Genomic DNA, 16,644 nt, shown 5'->3' with positions numbered 1-16,644 from the left:
CTAAACTTCTTTTCAGTATTGCTGCTTTACTTTATACTGTTTAGTAATGGAGTAGTACTAAAGCACATAATATATCCAGTTAATGAATATTTGCAGTAATTGGTTGTATATTTTGTTAACAGGATACTTTGCGGTAAGTTTGGATAGGGTGCACCTGTGTGGGAGTTTCTGTGAGCCTTTTTGCCTCAGTATATCAGTAGACTTGGAAGTAGCTGTTCTTTGTTAAAAAAGATTGTTTGGTGTTGGGGTTTTTTTTCTCCTACAAAAGTGATTTTCTTATTGCTGAGGCAGTGTCTAGTCACATAATTTTAATTCCAGTTTTGTAATGAGACATGCCAAGCTTCATAACCCTTTGAACTTTTGGGACCCTTCTAAGCATAAGTCATAAAGGAACAAAGTGCCTTCTGGAATTACAGTCTAACGAAAGTTACAATTTACATATTGCAGTAAAACTGATTAGCTGTCTTCTAATTGTTTGGAGCAAATGGCCAAAGTTCTTAATATTTGGTGATTGGAAGAATGCTGTAGAACCACAAATGTCAGTTCATAAAAACAAAGCTAATGTCTTTTTCTTTCTGATTGTTTGGACTTTTTTAGGCTGGTCCATACAGGCGTGTTTCACTAAAGTTCAGCTTTTGGTTAAGGGACTAAGCCTTTTCAGGATTCTAGTTAATACCAAAACTAGGACATTTTAGTCTGGATGTGAAGTGTGTGCCTCCATATCACAGACTCACAGCATCCACAGCGACACTGAGCATGGAGCCGAGTCTGAGCAGCTCATCAGTGGCAGCAGCAGCAGAGTGGAAAAATTATCAGGCAACTTGGGCAATGAAAAGATTTGACTGCTGGAGCTCTTTTGAGGGAGATCCTGGTAAAATGTCAAGGTGTCTGACTGAACCCAAGTTTTATAATCTGTTGGTTTTTTCCTTTTTTTTAATCCTTCTGAATGGCTTGGTAAAGATCAGATTTTATAAGTGTCAAAGCAGTTAATTTGCAACAGTTATCTGCCATTGAGATTATTTCTTTTCAGTTGGGCTTTTTTGTTGTAGGTGTAACAGAAATGGCTCAGGACCTTGTAGGTGTGTATATATATTATCTATATTATGTGAACCTGAAGCTCTCTGATCTTAACTGGGCATGCTTTCTATTTTCCCTTCTTGTTCTCCTCCCTTTTCTAGGAAAAATATTTCAAGTCAAAGTGCTAGTGCCAAACAACACTGATAATGGGTTGTTGGTCACTTGCACTGGTGAAAATATTGGCTGTGCTAGGATTGTTCTGCAGCATCCAGGACATTTCCTGGACTTGTCAGTGTTCGACAGCCACTGCATCAAGAATGTGCATTTATCTCTGTGAGACATCAGTTCTAGAAGCACACCACTAATTTAAGAAGACAAGGTCAGGTCTGCCAATCCCAGGCTTTGTGCAAATTTGATTTCTGCATACCAATTTTAGCAACATGTGTTGCCACAAAAGGTGGCTAGACTAAAAACAAGTTTTTCCATCAAATAATACAGAAGTTGTCATAGCAGACAAGACCAAAAAATAATTCCTTTTTTTAGCCCCCTATTGGGCATGAAAAGCAATGAAAATTCATCTCAAATGTCTTGGATAGGCAAGAAATTTTTATGTAGCTGACAAGTCTTGGAGACTAAATGCACCATGTTGGTATAAAATAGCTATTTGCATTTGGTGAAGCACAATTCCACTGAAGTAAAAGTTTTGAAATAAATAACAAAAAGCAAACTTTTGAATGTTTTTTCTCTCCTCAGGTCACGATCAAGGTCACCCCGGAGAAGGGCTCACACACCAGAACGGCGGAGAGATGAGAGAAGCGTTCCCACAGCATATCGCATCAGCAATAGTCCTGGGAACAGCAGGAAACGGCCCCGCTCCAAGTAAGGGCTCCTGGTCCTGGACAGTGGGGTCTTGGCATCCTAACAGCCTGATGGATTGTAGACTCCTTAGCTAGAACTTAACCATTGTGTCCTTTGTATGTTCTGGAGATTTATTTTGATAGAAAAACACTTTTTCGGGAGAAAAAAAAATATGGACGCACTTGTTGTTCTTCCCTGTTCTTGCATATGTTTGAACAGCAGCTGTACAATCAAATTGGTGGATGTTAATACATCCATGTTTGCTGGCCATGAGAGTTCAGATTTCACTGGGAGTTTCATATTTCCCTCTTTTTGGGTCATTTTCTCATGCTGTGATTGTGCAAGGTGTATGACCTCTGTACAAGTCATAGCATAACTATGATGTCAGCTTTCTTGACATCACATCATATCTGCATAAGGGCAACACTGATTTAGCAAACAGTTATTTAACAGTTGTTTTACTGGCAGACTGGAATGTGAAGTATGAATCATGGTGTCATTTTGAGAGCATCCTGCATACAGTCACTCTTAAACTATTATAATCAAAATGGCATTTATTCTTCAATTTCTTTCTCCATATTTCTTGTGGAATAAGAAAGAAAGAGATCACTTTCAGCTTCATTTAAAAAATTCTTTTGTTTCTTATGACAACATCTCTTGATAGCCTGTAATTAATTGATGTGTGGTAGGTATAATTGAGAACTTCCTAAGTATACTTCAAATGATTTAGTTTTTACATTCATCAAATGAAGGTAATAGAGGCTTCTGTGGAATTAATGCAAATTGGGTTAAGCGGAAAATATGGAAGCTTAAAATATTTGTTTTCCTATAAATGCACAAAATACGCTTTTTTCACATCTCCATGCTGTTCTTAATGCTGTGTTGGTGTGTCTGCTGCTTTAAATGCATTCAGCATTTAAAACTATAAATGCTGAATTAGAATTTTGCTACTCCAAGTTGTAAATTATAAGTTGGTAATTGGGAATAATATTGCTATATAGGTCAAAATTTTAAACTTCTGTTAGGCGTCAAACAGGAAACCAGGAAGTGGCACAATAAAATATGGCAGTAAGTACAGAAGATGTAGACTGAAGAAGGAGTAAAATGTAGTTAAACATAGATAAGGATATTTTGCAGCTCTGATTGCAGAAATTAAATCAGAAACTCTTTCAGCCCTGACATGTTAAATTTTCAAGTAAAAATGTGATGGACCAGTTTCCGTGTTGAATTATGGAACAGATTTCTTCATCATTCAGCTGTTCTATTTGTTCGTTGTAGTCTGAGATGAAAAACACTGAAAAAGCTTACAGTAAAATACTTTTCTTGCATGACAAATATTTGCCAAGATTTTCAAGAGTCAAATATGAGATCTGTTCACAGCTTGGTTATGTGAGGATGTTTAAAGAAACAAAGCGAATAAAGTACATAGCTAGTCAAGGAATAACTGACTTTGTAGTTGATGATTTTGTGTAGTCATGAAAATGTTAGAGGCTGTGGGGTTTTTTGTCTGCCACTTAATAATTTTTTATTCAAGAAAAGTGTAAGGAGGTTTTGCAATTTTAAATCTTGAGTGTTTTCTCTATATAAAAATATATGTATTATGTCTCTATATAAAATATAATAGATCTCTGTATAAAAAATGGTGGGGTAAATTCTAAGGTTCAGAGTTGTACGCTGTTTATATGGAAATTCAATGCGTTACAGTATAGCACCTTTTAAAGTAGAAAATTCCGACAAAAATTCAAAGTAAAGGAATGAATAATATGATATTTAAAAGGTGGCTAAAAGTTTTAGTGTTCTAAGATGTTCTAGAAGCTTCAAGAACATTGCTCTGAATAGACTTCTAGGAGTGCATACTAGAGAGGGATGCTTATAGTGAGATATTGCCTACCTCTAATTAAGGCATCTCTCTAGTTATTCTAATTATAGTAATATCAATAGTAGTGCGTAAATCATACAGACATAAGTTCATAGCCAGGTAAAAAGATTCAGTAGTTTCATCTTTAATACATTACTAATTGAATTATCTTTGAACTTAATATTGGCTTACGTGGTGACTATCTCTGTTCCCTTCTGTCAGTAATGAACACACCAGGTACTCATAAGTCCTTTGTTTCAACTTCCATATTGACAAACATTTGTGGATCTAATTTCCAGGTCTGAAACATGGAAATTCTCACTTAGGCACACTGTTAGGTCCAGATTAGTCTGAGTGCAGTACACCATCTCATTTAAAATTTTGATCCTGTGGTTTGTTGCATTGCAGGTTGGATCACAAAGAAAGGGGAGGTTTTTTTTTTTTGTTTTAAAAACCAAACAAACTGGATTTGCCTTATAGATATTTCACATAGCCATGATTCCATGTTTTGTTTATTTTATGAGCTAGGAAAATTGTAAGGGATATAAACTCTCACTTTTCTTGTTGCATCCTTAGTGTCTGTTGTTGTTTGGGAAGGAACTTCCCTCTAGCAAAATTATTCTGCAAATCTCCAGTGAAAGGCTTTTTGTTGTTGTCCTGCATTCCAACTGAGAACCTCAGGAACCAGAAGTTTCCTAATGTAGTATATTAAAAAGAGCTTCTGATAAAGTATTTTGTTCAGCCATAAATGTGCGGTATTGGGTAAGACTAATGCTTGCTGAGTGCAAGAGAAACAGAAGTGGGCCAAGTAACTTCAGTGTAGCTAGTGTAATATTGCTTTAAATATTCTTCACTAAAATATTTTCTTCTCACAGAAGTCCCCATGAAAAGAAGAAGAAAAGGCGGTCTAGATCACGTACTAAATCCAGAGCAAGGTCTCCCTCACCATCCATGTCACCAGGCAAACCATCCACACACAAAAATTCTGTACATTCAACTAGTGTCTCTCCTGTGGAGAGCAGGGAATCCAGCCAGGAACGCTCCAGGTACCGTACTCTCTTAGTGTCCTACTGCAGTGCTGCTGCCTCTTGACTGTCAGGGTGTCTGTGACCAGAGTCGTGGGGGGAGGAGCTCTGTGTGTGTGCAATGTGTGCTTATCAAAAGTAAAAGTCACTGGGAGCACAGCACTATCTGAATCAGTCTGATAAACATATTGGGTCTCTTTTGCTTTCTGGAGTAAATTTCTCAACCTTACAGAAAAACTGGTGCAGAAAATTCTGCAACCTATTTCTAAGTTGGAAATTGGAAGCTTTCATGAAATGGGATAACTCTTTGAAGTAGAACTTTAATAGAGTGGTTTGAATTATAACATGTGTCAAGATTCATGATGAAATTATTTCTAGAATATAGAACAGCCTTGTTAAAAATTCTCAAGCTGCTATTCAGATTTGTCGGAGCAGTTGTACAAGTGATTTTTCTGACCCTGACTTACATTCTCTGGTTGACTGAGAGAGCTGTTGACTAACATAGGAGAAACATGTACAATAAAACCCAAATCAAGATGGGGAGTGAAATGCATTTTCAAAACTTTTACTATAAATTGCTGATTTTATTTTTTAGGGGAGTTTCTCAGGAAAAAGATGGCCAAATCTCTTCAGCAATTGTGTCATCAGTGCAGAGTAAAATCACTCAGGTACAAATGGGCAAATTCAGAGTAATTAAGTATGTCCAACATATTGCTTTTTTCTCTTACCACATTGGGCAATTCTGAACTTCGCGTATGATGTAGAGACATGTTCACTGTCTTTTTTAATCTGTTTGCTTATGGGAGCAACGGTGTTGTTACTTCTCTAGGTGCTGTCCTTTCAGTTTTCATCAAGCCTCTAAAGACCAAGCTAAATTCATTAGGCTGCAGTTGTATCCACTGTAAAGATGCTAAAGTCCATGTTATGCTGCAATACTCCCTTTATCAACAGCCCATCTTACCATGTAGAGCTCTTCACAAGTTTCATGGAAGAAGGAAATGTTTAACTTTTTTCAATTGGATAAGCCAGCTTTAAAGGGAAAGTTGTCTTAATTATGCTTTGAAAAATTCACAGTAGAAAATCAGAGCTGCTTTTTATATTCTGATGTTTTTTCAGTGGATAAGTTATTCTTTCAATAAATAGATACTGTTCAAAAATATAGTTCTGCTATGGAAATAGTGGTAGTTGGAAATTGATACTTGCGGTCTAGTACCTTACATAAAAAATTTGATCCATTTCTTATGACAAACCCTAAACAAGATTATTCAGGAAAAATAACAACTATAGGCAGCAGAGGAAGAAAAAGGAGTGTTAAAATCACAGCATTTCTTATGCTACCAAACAAATGCATGGGAAGTCATGGTATGAGAAATGAGATACAAACTACAGCACGGTCTTCAAAGGAGAGTTAACATCCCACCCTTCAACACATATACCCTTCAAAGATCATTGCTTTATGCATTTTTGGGTTAAATGTTGCTTATGGCATAGCATTTCCTATTTTAGTATTAGACTGCTTGTTTAAAGTACAGCTGTAAGAGAAGGAATGGTTACTGAAGCAAAATACAGCTCTTGGGTGCTATTTGCAAAAAGTAAAAAATAGGAATGAAACTTAGATGAATTTTGTAAGATATTTCCCAATAGAGATGAGTTAAGCATCTCTTTATCATTAAGGGCTCCAAAAATGGAATTTAACTAATTATTAAATTGTTGTGCTGCCATTGTCCTGCCTGACCCTAACCAAGTCAGTATTTTTTCTCATTCAGATCCTTCCATCTGTAAAGCAGAAGGAATAATGATGCTAAATTCCCCTCTGGTGTTGAGAACTTCAGATGCAAAACACTTTAAAAGCACTAAGGAGTTAATTTATGTTGCCTTTGTGAACAAATGTTTAAGTAACTCAGATTTGTTACTGATATACACACTTTTTATTTTGTCATCATTTTTTGCAACCCAGTTATTCAATGCCGTTTACATGAAATTTCATTTCTTTTTGTAATGCTGTTCCAACTGGCTGCTCAGACAAGACTGAGAGTCTGTTTGCTTTTACAGTCACTGTCATATGAGAAAATGCCTCTGCTGTGTAAATTTTTGGTTCAGATTTACAAACCAAGGAAAAAACTTTGTTTTAGAGTAATTGTTACATTCTTTTCTTACCAGCTCTCTCTCTTTTTCTCTTTTCTTTTTTCCCATTTTAAACCTCCAGTGGTTAGTAATTGTGTGTTCATTACAGGATTTCTTTGAAGATGTGGTCATAGTTTTTCTATTCCAATTGATATGATTTCTGTGCTTTGTTGTGTAGAAACTGCTTGATATATTTATGCAGAGCACTGTTGCATTCTGGTAAAACCAGAATTCAGTTGCTGTCATAGGAACTTTCTCCAAATTATTTGACTCATTTAGCCTAGGAGCTAAACATTTGATAGTCATGAGTCCAAGTATCCCACATGACTGGAATGCACACTAACCCTTTCAGGTGGAGTTTTTCAGTCATGTGTTTTAGCTCTGTTCAAACATCAGACATGTTTGATCATTTTCCTTTTATTGTCTACAGGATCTTATGGCCAAAGTGAGAGCAATGCTTGCAGCTTCCAAAAACATCCAGACCAGTGCCTCCTGAGACCTCTTGGAGCTGACCATCAATAAATTGTGTGAAAAGAACAATTGGAAAAGAACTGCCTCATCTCAAATGTACAGCTGAGTTTGGCTCACTTGGTTCACAACTCGCATAATTTACCAGAACTCAAGAAGCTAAAACCTATCTTTCTGTACAGAAGCATCTCCTTGAGATTTCATTAAATTTTTTCAGCCAGAATATCTTTGAAAAGTTTTTGGGTTTTGTAAATTGATTTTTTTGACTAATTCTTCGATAACATTTTATGATCAGCAGTCTGTATGTGTATATTTGTAAATACTATGTTTCTGTGAAAAGTATTACACAATAATAAAGAAGGAAACATCTTTCATTAGCTAGAGTTTTTGTGGAGTCCTTAATTGTTTGCAGTTAATTTTGTTACAAATTAATTGGTTTTTTATTATTTTCTGCTTTTTAATTTGACAGCTGTCTTTCCTGCTGACCACCTTAAGCTGAGAAATTCTGTTTATCTTTCTTCATGCACAGGATATCTCAGAAAAATGCTTGTATACTTGGATGTCAGTAGCAGACAGTTTTTGAACAAGGCAAAATTCATGATTTTGAATTGAGGCAAAATTCATGATTTTCTGTCCATGAGTTAGAAAGATCTTTGAGCCTCCATATGAGGGGTTGGCCCTTTAAAGTCAGTAAGTAATGGTCAGTTGTGGAGGGATAGAATGTAAGAAAATATAGTGCAGAAGATAGTCTCACACCTGAGGAGTTGCAGCTGTACTAATCACCAAAGATTAGGAACAGGCCTGCTCTTAATAGGCCACAGGTGTGTCCAGTAAGAAGACGAGTGCTATAAAAGAGTGGGTTGGCTGGGTGAGGAGAGAGTTGGCGTTTGTTGGCTGTGCTGTGAGGTGCTCCAGATGAGAAATCAATGAGAAGGTATGGGAGATTTACAATAAGATGGCAACAGTCAGTAGCTGCATTGTCTTAGTGTACCTTGTTCTCTCTACTTAGGTACAGAAAAGAGGATATTTTTGGATATTCATCAGGCATCCCGCATAGAAATCCAGCATTTTTCTGATTTAACATACTGTTGAAAAAGATATTTACTAACTTGTATTTCATTGACATAGACTTACTAACTTTTTTCAGGAAGTTTGTGTCTTCAGTAAAATTGCACATTTGTTTATTATGCATTCTTTTTTGCACACTGAGACTCTTTTAATATTTTAATTTAAATGCTCTTAAAATTAGTACCAAAAAATGAGTGGATTTTTACCAAAGCCTGCTTTGTAATGGTTGGTTATATTCAAAAGGTGCGCCATTATTAGCAATTGTCTAATTCCATAGAGAATGGAATTGTGGCTTTTACTGATCCCTGAAAAAGTCTGTGATCTATAGTCAGAAAGATTCTGGGTTTAGTGACTCACTGTCCTGATTTTCTCAGATTTTATTTTAGTAGGTGGAGGTTGGAAACAGATTATAAAAATTAAAGTTCACACTTCCTCGTAGACCAGTTGGTAAATGATTTCAATAGAATGACACAAATAAACAACCTTAATGCAAAAATCTTGTTGTTCAAAGCAGGGGGAGGAGAAGCAGTGTTGATATAATTTGAATTTTCAGTAACATGATGGTCTAAATGGTCTCTGGCATGCCACTTGCTCTCTTGAAATGCAGGCACAGTATTTAAGCCATTGGGAATCATAATAGATCAGGTTTCTTTTCAATTTTTGGTTAATAATTAGTAGAATTCATACTCATACAAACAACACAAAATGCTGGGTCTGATGCAAAGAAATACTGTGCTCATAACCTGTGATGAAACATAGCCATCTAAATCATCATGTAGAATGATGTTATCCACCACTTACCTAATTATTTCAAAATTATTTGCAGTGTTTTGACTAGGATGAAAATAACTTTCAACCAGTACCAGAGAGGCACCATTTCATCTGCACCAGTTGATGAAACAGTACTAGCAGAGATAAAAAAGGACATAAAGTAAATTTCAAGACAGCTATTGTGGGTTGTTGTGCAGTGTTGAAATTTACAGCAGCTGTATTTTTCTCCCCTAAATGGAGTTAAAAGTCCCACCATGGTTAAATAATTGGCAGCTTGGATGCAAGTTGTTTGCCAAGTAATAGGAAAACATCCCAGATCTTTGATTAAATAGACTGGGCAGCTTGTTTGGCTGCTGCTTTGCAGATTCATTCTCTTTGGGAAGGTTGTTGCTTTTATGACTTCTCAGAATATTTTCTCTTTCTATGAGCAAGTCTTCTAGTCTTCTCTTTTTTCTTTTCCTTAATCCCTTTTGTGATATGTCAGGAGATGGAGTGTTTAGCTCCAGAAAAATTTAGATTAAACTGCACTTTCATACAGTCATTATTTTTTTACTGAGGTTTGTTTGCATCTAGCAGTCTCATGGGGAGCTGTATGCTCTAAAAAGTAGTAGTGTTTTCATGATGCTATTTTTTTCTAAAAAATAAGGGGCTTTAAAAGGGTTTGAACTGCTTTACCAGAATAATTTCACATTTGGAAAGCAATGGGGCTTTTTGGTCTCACCACAGGCACTGGCTGTATTGTAGCTACTTGCAAATACAGCACAGAGCTTGTGATACAGTGAGTACGGTTTCAGGTGCCTGGTATATCAGGAGAACATGTGACCAGTATCAGGAAAGTGTCTTAAAAACTTCCAGCTGGGAAATTTTCACATGTCTGTTTTCCAGGTATGAATTTGCAGCATGATCCCTAAGCGTCTGGGACCACGGGTCCGGTTCTGGATCACATGGTGCCTCGCAGCCCACCTCCCATCCACAAAACTGTATATACTTAATTCCTTGCCACGTTTCCACGCACCAACAGGCCTAAAAAGGTCCTGGATCACCTGGCTCTATTGCCAGAATCTTTTTTTCTGGTGGGAAATACACAAGATTGCTGTAACAGGGAGTTAAAAAATCAGAAGCACTTTGGTTGGAGAAAAGCAGGCTCTGAGTAGCCATGAGGAAAGCACTGTGGCAGCTCTTGAATTGTCAGTAACTAGTTTTGGTTTTCCAAATTTCTCAGTTGTCTGAAAACTACATATCGTGAGATTGCTTTGCTTTAAATTCAGTGAAATTCAGTAATTAAGCAGCCCTTGAGCTGTAAGTACTTTGAGTTATTAATATCCTCTGCATAAGTATAACGAACTAGAACTTGGAATGTTAATATTGGATTTCCAAACAACTTTGGAAGGGCTTTTTTTGTCTGTAATAGCCTATCTTTTCTCTTTCTCTTAGAAGGAACATACATGTTCTCACTAGTAAACTTCATGCATTAGAAACATCAAAATTATATTCTTCATTTTTCAGTGGGGCAACAAATGATGGCATTTAGAATAAATGCTTTTTTGGATTTAAGGCAATGACTGTTATATTTTGGGAAGATGTTTTATTAGGAAATCCCATTTAATTAAATTCCTACTTAATAAATTGCATTTATTACCTATTCTTCTTCCACCCCTAGCCAACAACTAATTATATTAAGCAAAGAAATAAAAGACTTGTAGATAGAGGTTAGTAAACTGCTATGGCATCTTCTTTGCTAGTTTTCCGTTTGCCATTATGATCTGAAAGCATAAAATACATCATTGCACTAATTCAAGATTATTAATTTATAAGATGAAAATAACTTGGCTATATCATGAAAATTTGTTTGAAATTCTATAAATGCAGATCTTAAAAGTTTAGTGTTTCTTTATTTTTCCATTTGTGATTTAAATGCAAATACGATCTGAATATCTTGTTTTGCTTTTAGACAGATCCTTTCAGCACAGAAGTGTAGTTCAGTGAAATATTACATGTAAAAGGAAAGGCTTTATTGGAGCATTTGGTTGGAAACTAAAATCTGCCTGCATGCTGATGAGCTTTTGGTCTTTCTGGTAGCAGCTGCAGTGGTATTGCTGTTGTTACTCTGTTTGAACCATTGAAGGATTCCTGATAAATCTAGATGCAAAACATGTCTTTGCTTTTTGCCTTAATTTTCCCTGCTCTGGATTACAGAGGAGGTATATTCACCCTACTGCATTTTCTGAAATCTTAAAGTAAGTTGTGAGCATTTATAAAAAATCCATTTTTACTTTCAGGGTACTTGAAGCTTCCCTGGTATTAACTTAATATCTTTAATTTGGATGAAGATGATAATCTCTTGGCAACAATTAATCCTGAACACATAGCATGACAAACATTATATAAAGCTCTGCTAGACTGTTTTAAAAGTGATGGTGATAATCTGCTGTCTCTGGCTTGCTGCCACACTTTCCTCAGGAGATGTGGTAGGAGTTTTCTCTGATAAGGAAAAAATGGCTTCACGTGCAATGGTTGCCTGCTGGCAAACTCATTTTTCTCTTTACACTGAGTGTTAAAATGATGATCTCTGCATAGGAAGTAAGATGAGTTCTTGTTGATACTTGACAGTGCTACAGATAGAGCTGCCTGCTTGGGTAAAAGCAATCCCAGTATGCAAGACCCGAGGAGGGCAGGTGCTGATCTCCCCAGACAGCACAGAGTGGCAGATATGACGCCTCACTGCAGGGAAACTGGCATTTCTGTGGATCTCAGAGTTTTCTTTTCCTGTTCCCTGTAAAATAATCCTAAGGATTTAAAGTAGTACCTTATCCTGGATTTCTGTGTTTCTAATGAAAGCTCCGTTCTAACTGTGAACCGGACAGCTCTTTCAAAATGCAGTTCTTCAAGGTCTTTCATCATCTGAACACTAGAACTTTCAAGACCAAAGTTTTACAGCTTTTAGCCCTTTGCTAGTAATGAGTTTTACACCTTAATAAATGCTTCAGCAAAGCAGGCTCTATCTGCAGTTTCTGTAAAGTCACTGAAGAGTCTCTGATTTCATTCAGGCATTGTCAGCAGCACAAAAGCATCTTCTCAACAGTCTTCTATAAATGACCTGTTACCTTAAGAAACAGCTTCCCATTACTTATTCTTACATAGTTACTTTTCTGTTCATATCACATAGTTTGAGTTCAGCCAAAATCTTGTTCAGTCTGTTGTACCAATATCTTCATACGCTGTCTAGTGCCTCGGCAGAAATTAATAGTGGGGAAGTTGTGCAGAACCTCCTTGAAAACGCCTGAACTTGGCAGAAGGGGCTCTTTCTAAAAAGCCTTCCAAATTCTTCTGTCTGTACCACAGTGCCCAGGACTGTGAATTATCTGCCAATAAATAATAATGACGTGAATCATACTTCCTTTCCTCCACCTTCTTAGAGGGGTATTTCAGTGTTCAGCGCGTAGCTCAACTCTCTGGAAAGCATTCCAGATGATCATTTGACTTATCAAATGATGTTGTGTAGAGGCGGCTGCTTTCTGGAAGGCAGCTGTAATTTGAGTTCCATATGTGGGTTTGTTAGGCAGAGCTGGAGACAATGGCAGGAAAACAGAAGTGTTCCTTATTTACCAGTCAAAACAGTATGAAAATAAAGGTTAAGGTAGTACCTGTTGGGGATGAGGCCATTCACTGCCAGCCCAGGGCTGGGGAGGAGAGGATGTGGTGCTGTTCCACTGTAAAGATAAATTGTACAAGATCTTGCCTCTGTTTGCTGCATCTGATCTTCACACTGGCATTGAGCTCTTACTGGCTTATGGGACAAACAACTTCAAGACTGCTTTCAGAAAGCACTGCTGACAACTGAAAGATTCAGCAGACTTCAATTCTTTTAAGAGAGGAGGGACAGCTATGGGTTAAGTCTTAAAGTGCATAGGCCTGGTTCAAGTGTGACTGTAACCACAGCTACCTGGAACCCTGGTTTTATGAAGAAAATGAAACATATTGCGACACAAAAGTTTTTCTCTCAAAAAGGGCGGCAGCCTGCATATGGAGAGAAAGTGAGCCCCATGACCAGCAAATGAAATTGATTGGGTTTTATTCTATCAACCATTTATGTCCTGAAATAACAAGGAAAAATGCTGTAAACAGTGCTGTATTGAACACTGATTCACTGAATGTTTCTTTTTAATTGGGCTGTCTGAAGGATGAGCCTCTGCAGTGTCTAGAAGTGCCCATGAAAACTCAAAAGGGAAAAAATGAATATATTAAGCAGCTAATTTGTTGCATGGTGCCAGTCTGCCCTTTTGATTCTCCATATCAACCAAAACCATAACAGGCTAATTCCTTGCTGTAAATGTTTTTTTTAATTATTTTTATGTGTGAAGTTCATGACATGCTGCATGGAGTGGGAAACAGGGACAGGGGCTGGTGCTGTTATTGAAAATAACCATCTCATTCCCTTGGAGTAGTACTGAAAGATGTTCTGCAGAAATACTTACTCTCACCAAAGGGAAGGCAAAAGCTCTCTGCTGCTGCAGAAAAAGTGGAGGGATTTGCCTTTTCTATGTAATATTTTAAATTACATTGCTTGAAGTTTTTGTAACAAAACTTGGTGAGAAAGAGGAGCTCCAAATTTCAGAATCTACTGTTACCTTTATCGACCCTATGTTCATAACAAAAGCTTGATTGGAGAGGGACACAGGTTCCCACTAGCAGGCTCAAGGGAGTTGCTGTTGTCAAGGACTGGAGGATCCTGTGAGTGCTTCCCCCCTCTTCCTGCAGGTTGTCACTGCCTTGTTGGCTTGCAGGGAGAGGAGTTCATCTGTCTTGTCCTTCAGCCTGCATCCTCTGTGGATGAAGGAGGACAGTACGTTAGTGTGTCCTTGTTGGCGTTCTGCTCCTGGCTGGAAGGATTCTTGTGAGGCCGCAGGCAACAACAGGAGTGCAGAAATTACAAGTAAAGGAATGAAGAAGGGTTCTTTATTGGTGTGCTGTTTCTCCTGTGTTGGCTGCTACAAAATATAGAAGTATTTCTGCTTTTTGAGATAAAGAAAAAAGAAAAATAACAAAGCAATTCTCCCACAACCAAAATATAACCTGAACTCTGTCCGCACACAGCTCTGCTGTTCTCAAATGCTGCTGGTCAGAGAGATTTGCAAGTGCCTTTAGAAATCTGTGTTATGGCTTAAGTTTTAATTATATTCATTATGATTTTTATCTGGGCACAGTTTAGCCTAGCATTGTAAATGTTATTAGCTGCTGGCTTTAATTGTCAGGATTTGTACAAAAATGTTGCTGTGTCACTAATTAAACTCTGTCCAAGTGCACAGCATCAAGCCTTGGGCACTTCTGCTAATTGCACTGAGCTTTCTACCTGTTAGTTTATTTGGATAAATATTATCAAAAGGCTTTGATAGTTAGCAACTGTTCACAAAATGTGCTTGTCATCTGTCACTATACTCTCAGACTGCATGCTTCCTGACCAGGAGGTTGAAGTTTTATTCCTTATAACAGCATATTAACATGACAAGCAGGGCAACTGAAAGAGGGAAAAATGAAGCTGAAGATTTTGGAACTCTAGAAGTAAAGCAGAACCATGGCATAGCCAGAACACTTGGCTGGCTTTAGGTGGGAGCATGTACTGATCTCAGCTCTCCGTCTGTGTCCTTATGTGATGTATGGATCACTCTGGTGCTGTGTAAGAAAAATCAAGGTAGTTTCACTTCTTTGCTTTGTTCAGTGGTGCAGAACCAGGGGCTTAAGGGCAGTGTGTTTTTTCTGCAGCCTTTCAGCATAGCTCAGAGGTGACAAGAAAGAAAAGCTTAAACTGAGACCTAGAGAGAATGTAGTGTGATGCTGGGTTGTACTGTATGGTTGCAGATAGCTACTCTCTACTTCTGAGATCATATATTTGTTTTACTGTGCAATGAGGTTAAAAACTGTAGACTGCACTGGAATGCAGGTGCAATCCTACACCAAGGTGTCTGCACCCCTGTTGTGTGATCACAGCATTCGATAAGAAATGCACTTGGGGTAGTGCAGATGTGGACCGAGGTTTACTAGTGCCAGAGATTCTGCATAAGACTTCTCTAACCTTTTCTAGAACTTAGCTTACCCAATTTTCAGCTGTATCCTACTGCTGAAATTGCCTTTGGACTTACTTTTGAATAGATTAAATGCTTGGCTTTTGAAATCTGAACAGTAAATGCACATAATATGGTACAGCAGTTTTCTTTGGCTCTGCATCTTAAATACCTTCACATAGATAAGGAGATAAGTTTATACTTTGATTAACAAAACAAGCTCAATAATGATGGATAAAGAAACCTTTCCCACCTGATTCCCTCTGATCTGTGTGTGACTTTTCTTCTTCCCAACATCACGAGTGCTGAAGACTTCCTTGACTGATGGGTTCATTCAGGGCATCTCAGAGATAGGTAGGGAAGATAACTATTGGCTTAACAGATGATCGTGGTTGATGTGAACCAAAAAGATTAATGCATAGCTAAAAATGTCATCTCAGATCTTGAAACATGGAGTTTTCAGGGCTGTAAATAGTGTCTATCTAATACAAAAAAAAAGTGAAAGCTGAGCCTTAGTAATTGTTGTGGTGTGTTGCAATATCCTGTTTTACCTTCTCCCTTCCCCCTCGCCCCTCGCTGAGTGTGCCCTGTCAATCAGGCTAACATACCAGCAAGGCGTCGTGTGATAGGTGTCCCTAGTCCCTTGAGACCCTGCCCCTTCACCTGGTTGGTGACTCACCTGTCCCCTCCCCTTCCCCTGTCCTGAGCTTAAAATGTGAATGAGACCATGCGGCCTCCATTCTGTTACCAGCAGTGGCCCAGTGCAGACGTATCTGTACTCATGGAATAAACATCTGGCTACCTTCTAGCAGAATCGACTCCCTTTCTCTCCACCATCGCCAGAAGCTCTCCCCTGAGGTAAACGGAGTCCTGTCTTGTGCCCCGCTGCACTCTGCCGCCAGCCAAGGTATCTCTGGGGTGAACACCACAGTGCTGCCTCTGGCCAAGCAGCGAAGGTCAGAATTGGCCTAGGCACCATCTAACTGGTTATATTGGGATAACTATTCCAATATATTGGCGTCCCTGTGGGTGGCTCGACTCTGCAGCCCGAAAACGGACTCGCAGTTCCTCAGAGAAGCTTCTGCCAGCCGTGCATCCAGCTGAAAGGAGCCTGGCTTCAAGACTCCCAGCTAGAGACTTTGGGAATACTCCCAGAAAAAGTTTCGTGGACTGTTCGGCGCCTTTGGAAAGCCCTGCTTCATTGTGGTGAGCAGCTTTTCCAGAGGAAGAAAATGGCAGCCTCTCTTGCACCCAGAGAGAGGTCCTTTTCCGGTGGAGACCTGCCTGCCTGTACCCAGCCTACAGCTTCCATTTCACGTGAGTATCTCTGCTTTCGGTAGAGCAGAAGCTCAAAAACAGACTCTGCCGCGAGTTCTGTTCCTTTTTTGCCTTTGCA

The 16,644-nt window shown here is 38.3% G+C and overlaps 2 protein-coding genes across 6 annotated transcripts in view; both read left to right on the top strand.

Annotated features, from left to right (window-relative positions):
* SFSWAP (splicing factor SWAP) overlaps window positions 1–7,731 on the top strand; it is a 36,761-nt gene extending 29,030 nt beyond the window's left edge. Inside the window, exons 15-19 of one of the 4 annotated variants that reach the window (XM_064726716.1) lie at window positions 729–884; window positions 1,771–1,896; window positions 4,609–4,779; window positions 5,354–5,426; window positions 7,313–7,731. In XM_064726716.1, the coding sequence (XP_064582786.1) occupies window positions 729–884; window positions 1,771–1,896; window positions 4,609–4,779; window positions 5,354–5,426; window positions 7,313–7,378 (592 nt within the window). In that variant the 3' untranslated portion in view covers window positions 7,379–7,731. Of the gene's footprint in view, window positions 1–597; window positions 885–1,049; window positions 1,080–1,770; window positions 1,897–4,608; window positions 4,780–5,353; window positions 5,427–7,312 lie in introns of those variants that run through there. The other 3 variants (XM_064726717.1, XM_064726718.1, XM_064726719.1) reach the window with 3 other exon arrangements.
* Window positions 7,732–8,226: 495 nt separating this feature from the next.
* MMP17 (matrix metallopeptidase 17) overlaps window positions 8,227–16,644 on the top strand; it is a 77,608-nt gene continuing 69,190 nt past the window's right edge. Inside the window, exon 1 of one of the 2 annotated variants that reach the window (XM_064726721.1) lies at window positions 8,227–8,284. The gene's annotated coding sequence lies outside the window, so the exon portion shown is untranslated. The remainder of the gene's footprint in view (window positions 8,285–16,644) is intronic. The other variant, XM_064726722.1, reaches the window with a different exon arrangement.

The sequence above is a fragment of the Zonotrichia leucophrys genome, chromosome 15 (genome assembly GCF_028769735.1).
Source record: "Zonotrichia leucophrys gambelii isolate GWCS_2022_RI chromosome 15, RI_Zleu_2.0, whole genome shotgun sequence".
In the NCBI taxonomy this organism is placed as follows: domain Eukaryota; kingdom Metazoa; phylum Chordata; class Aves; order Passeriformes; family Passerellidae; genus Zonotrichia; species Zonotrichia leucophrys.
This window is presented reverse-complemented; position numbering and strand designations above follow the sequence as displayed.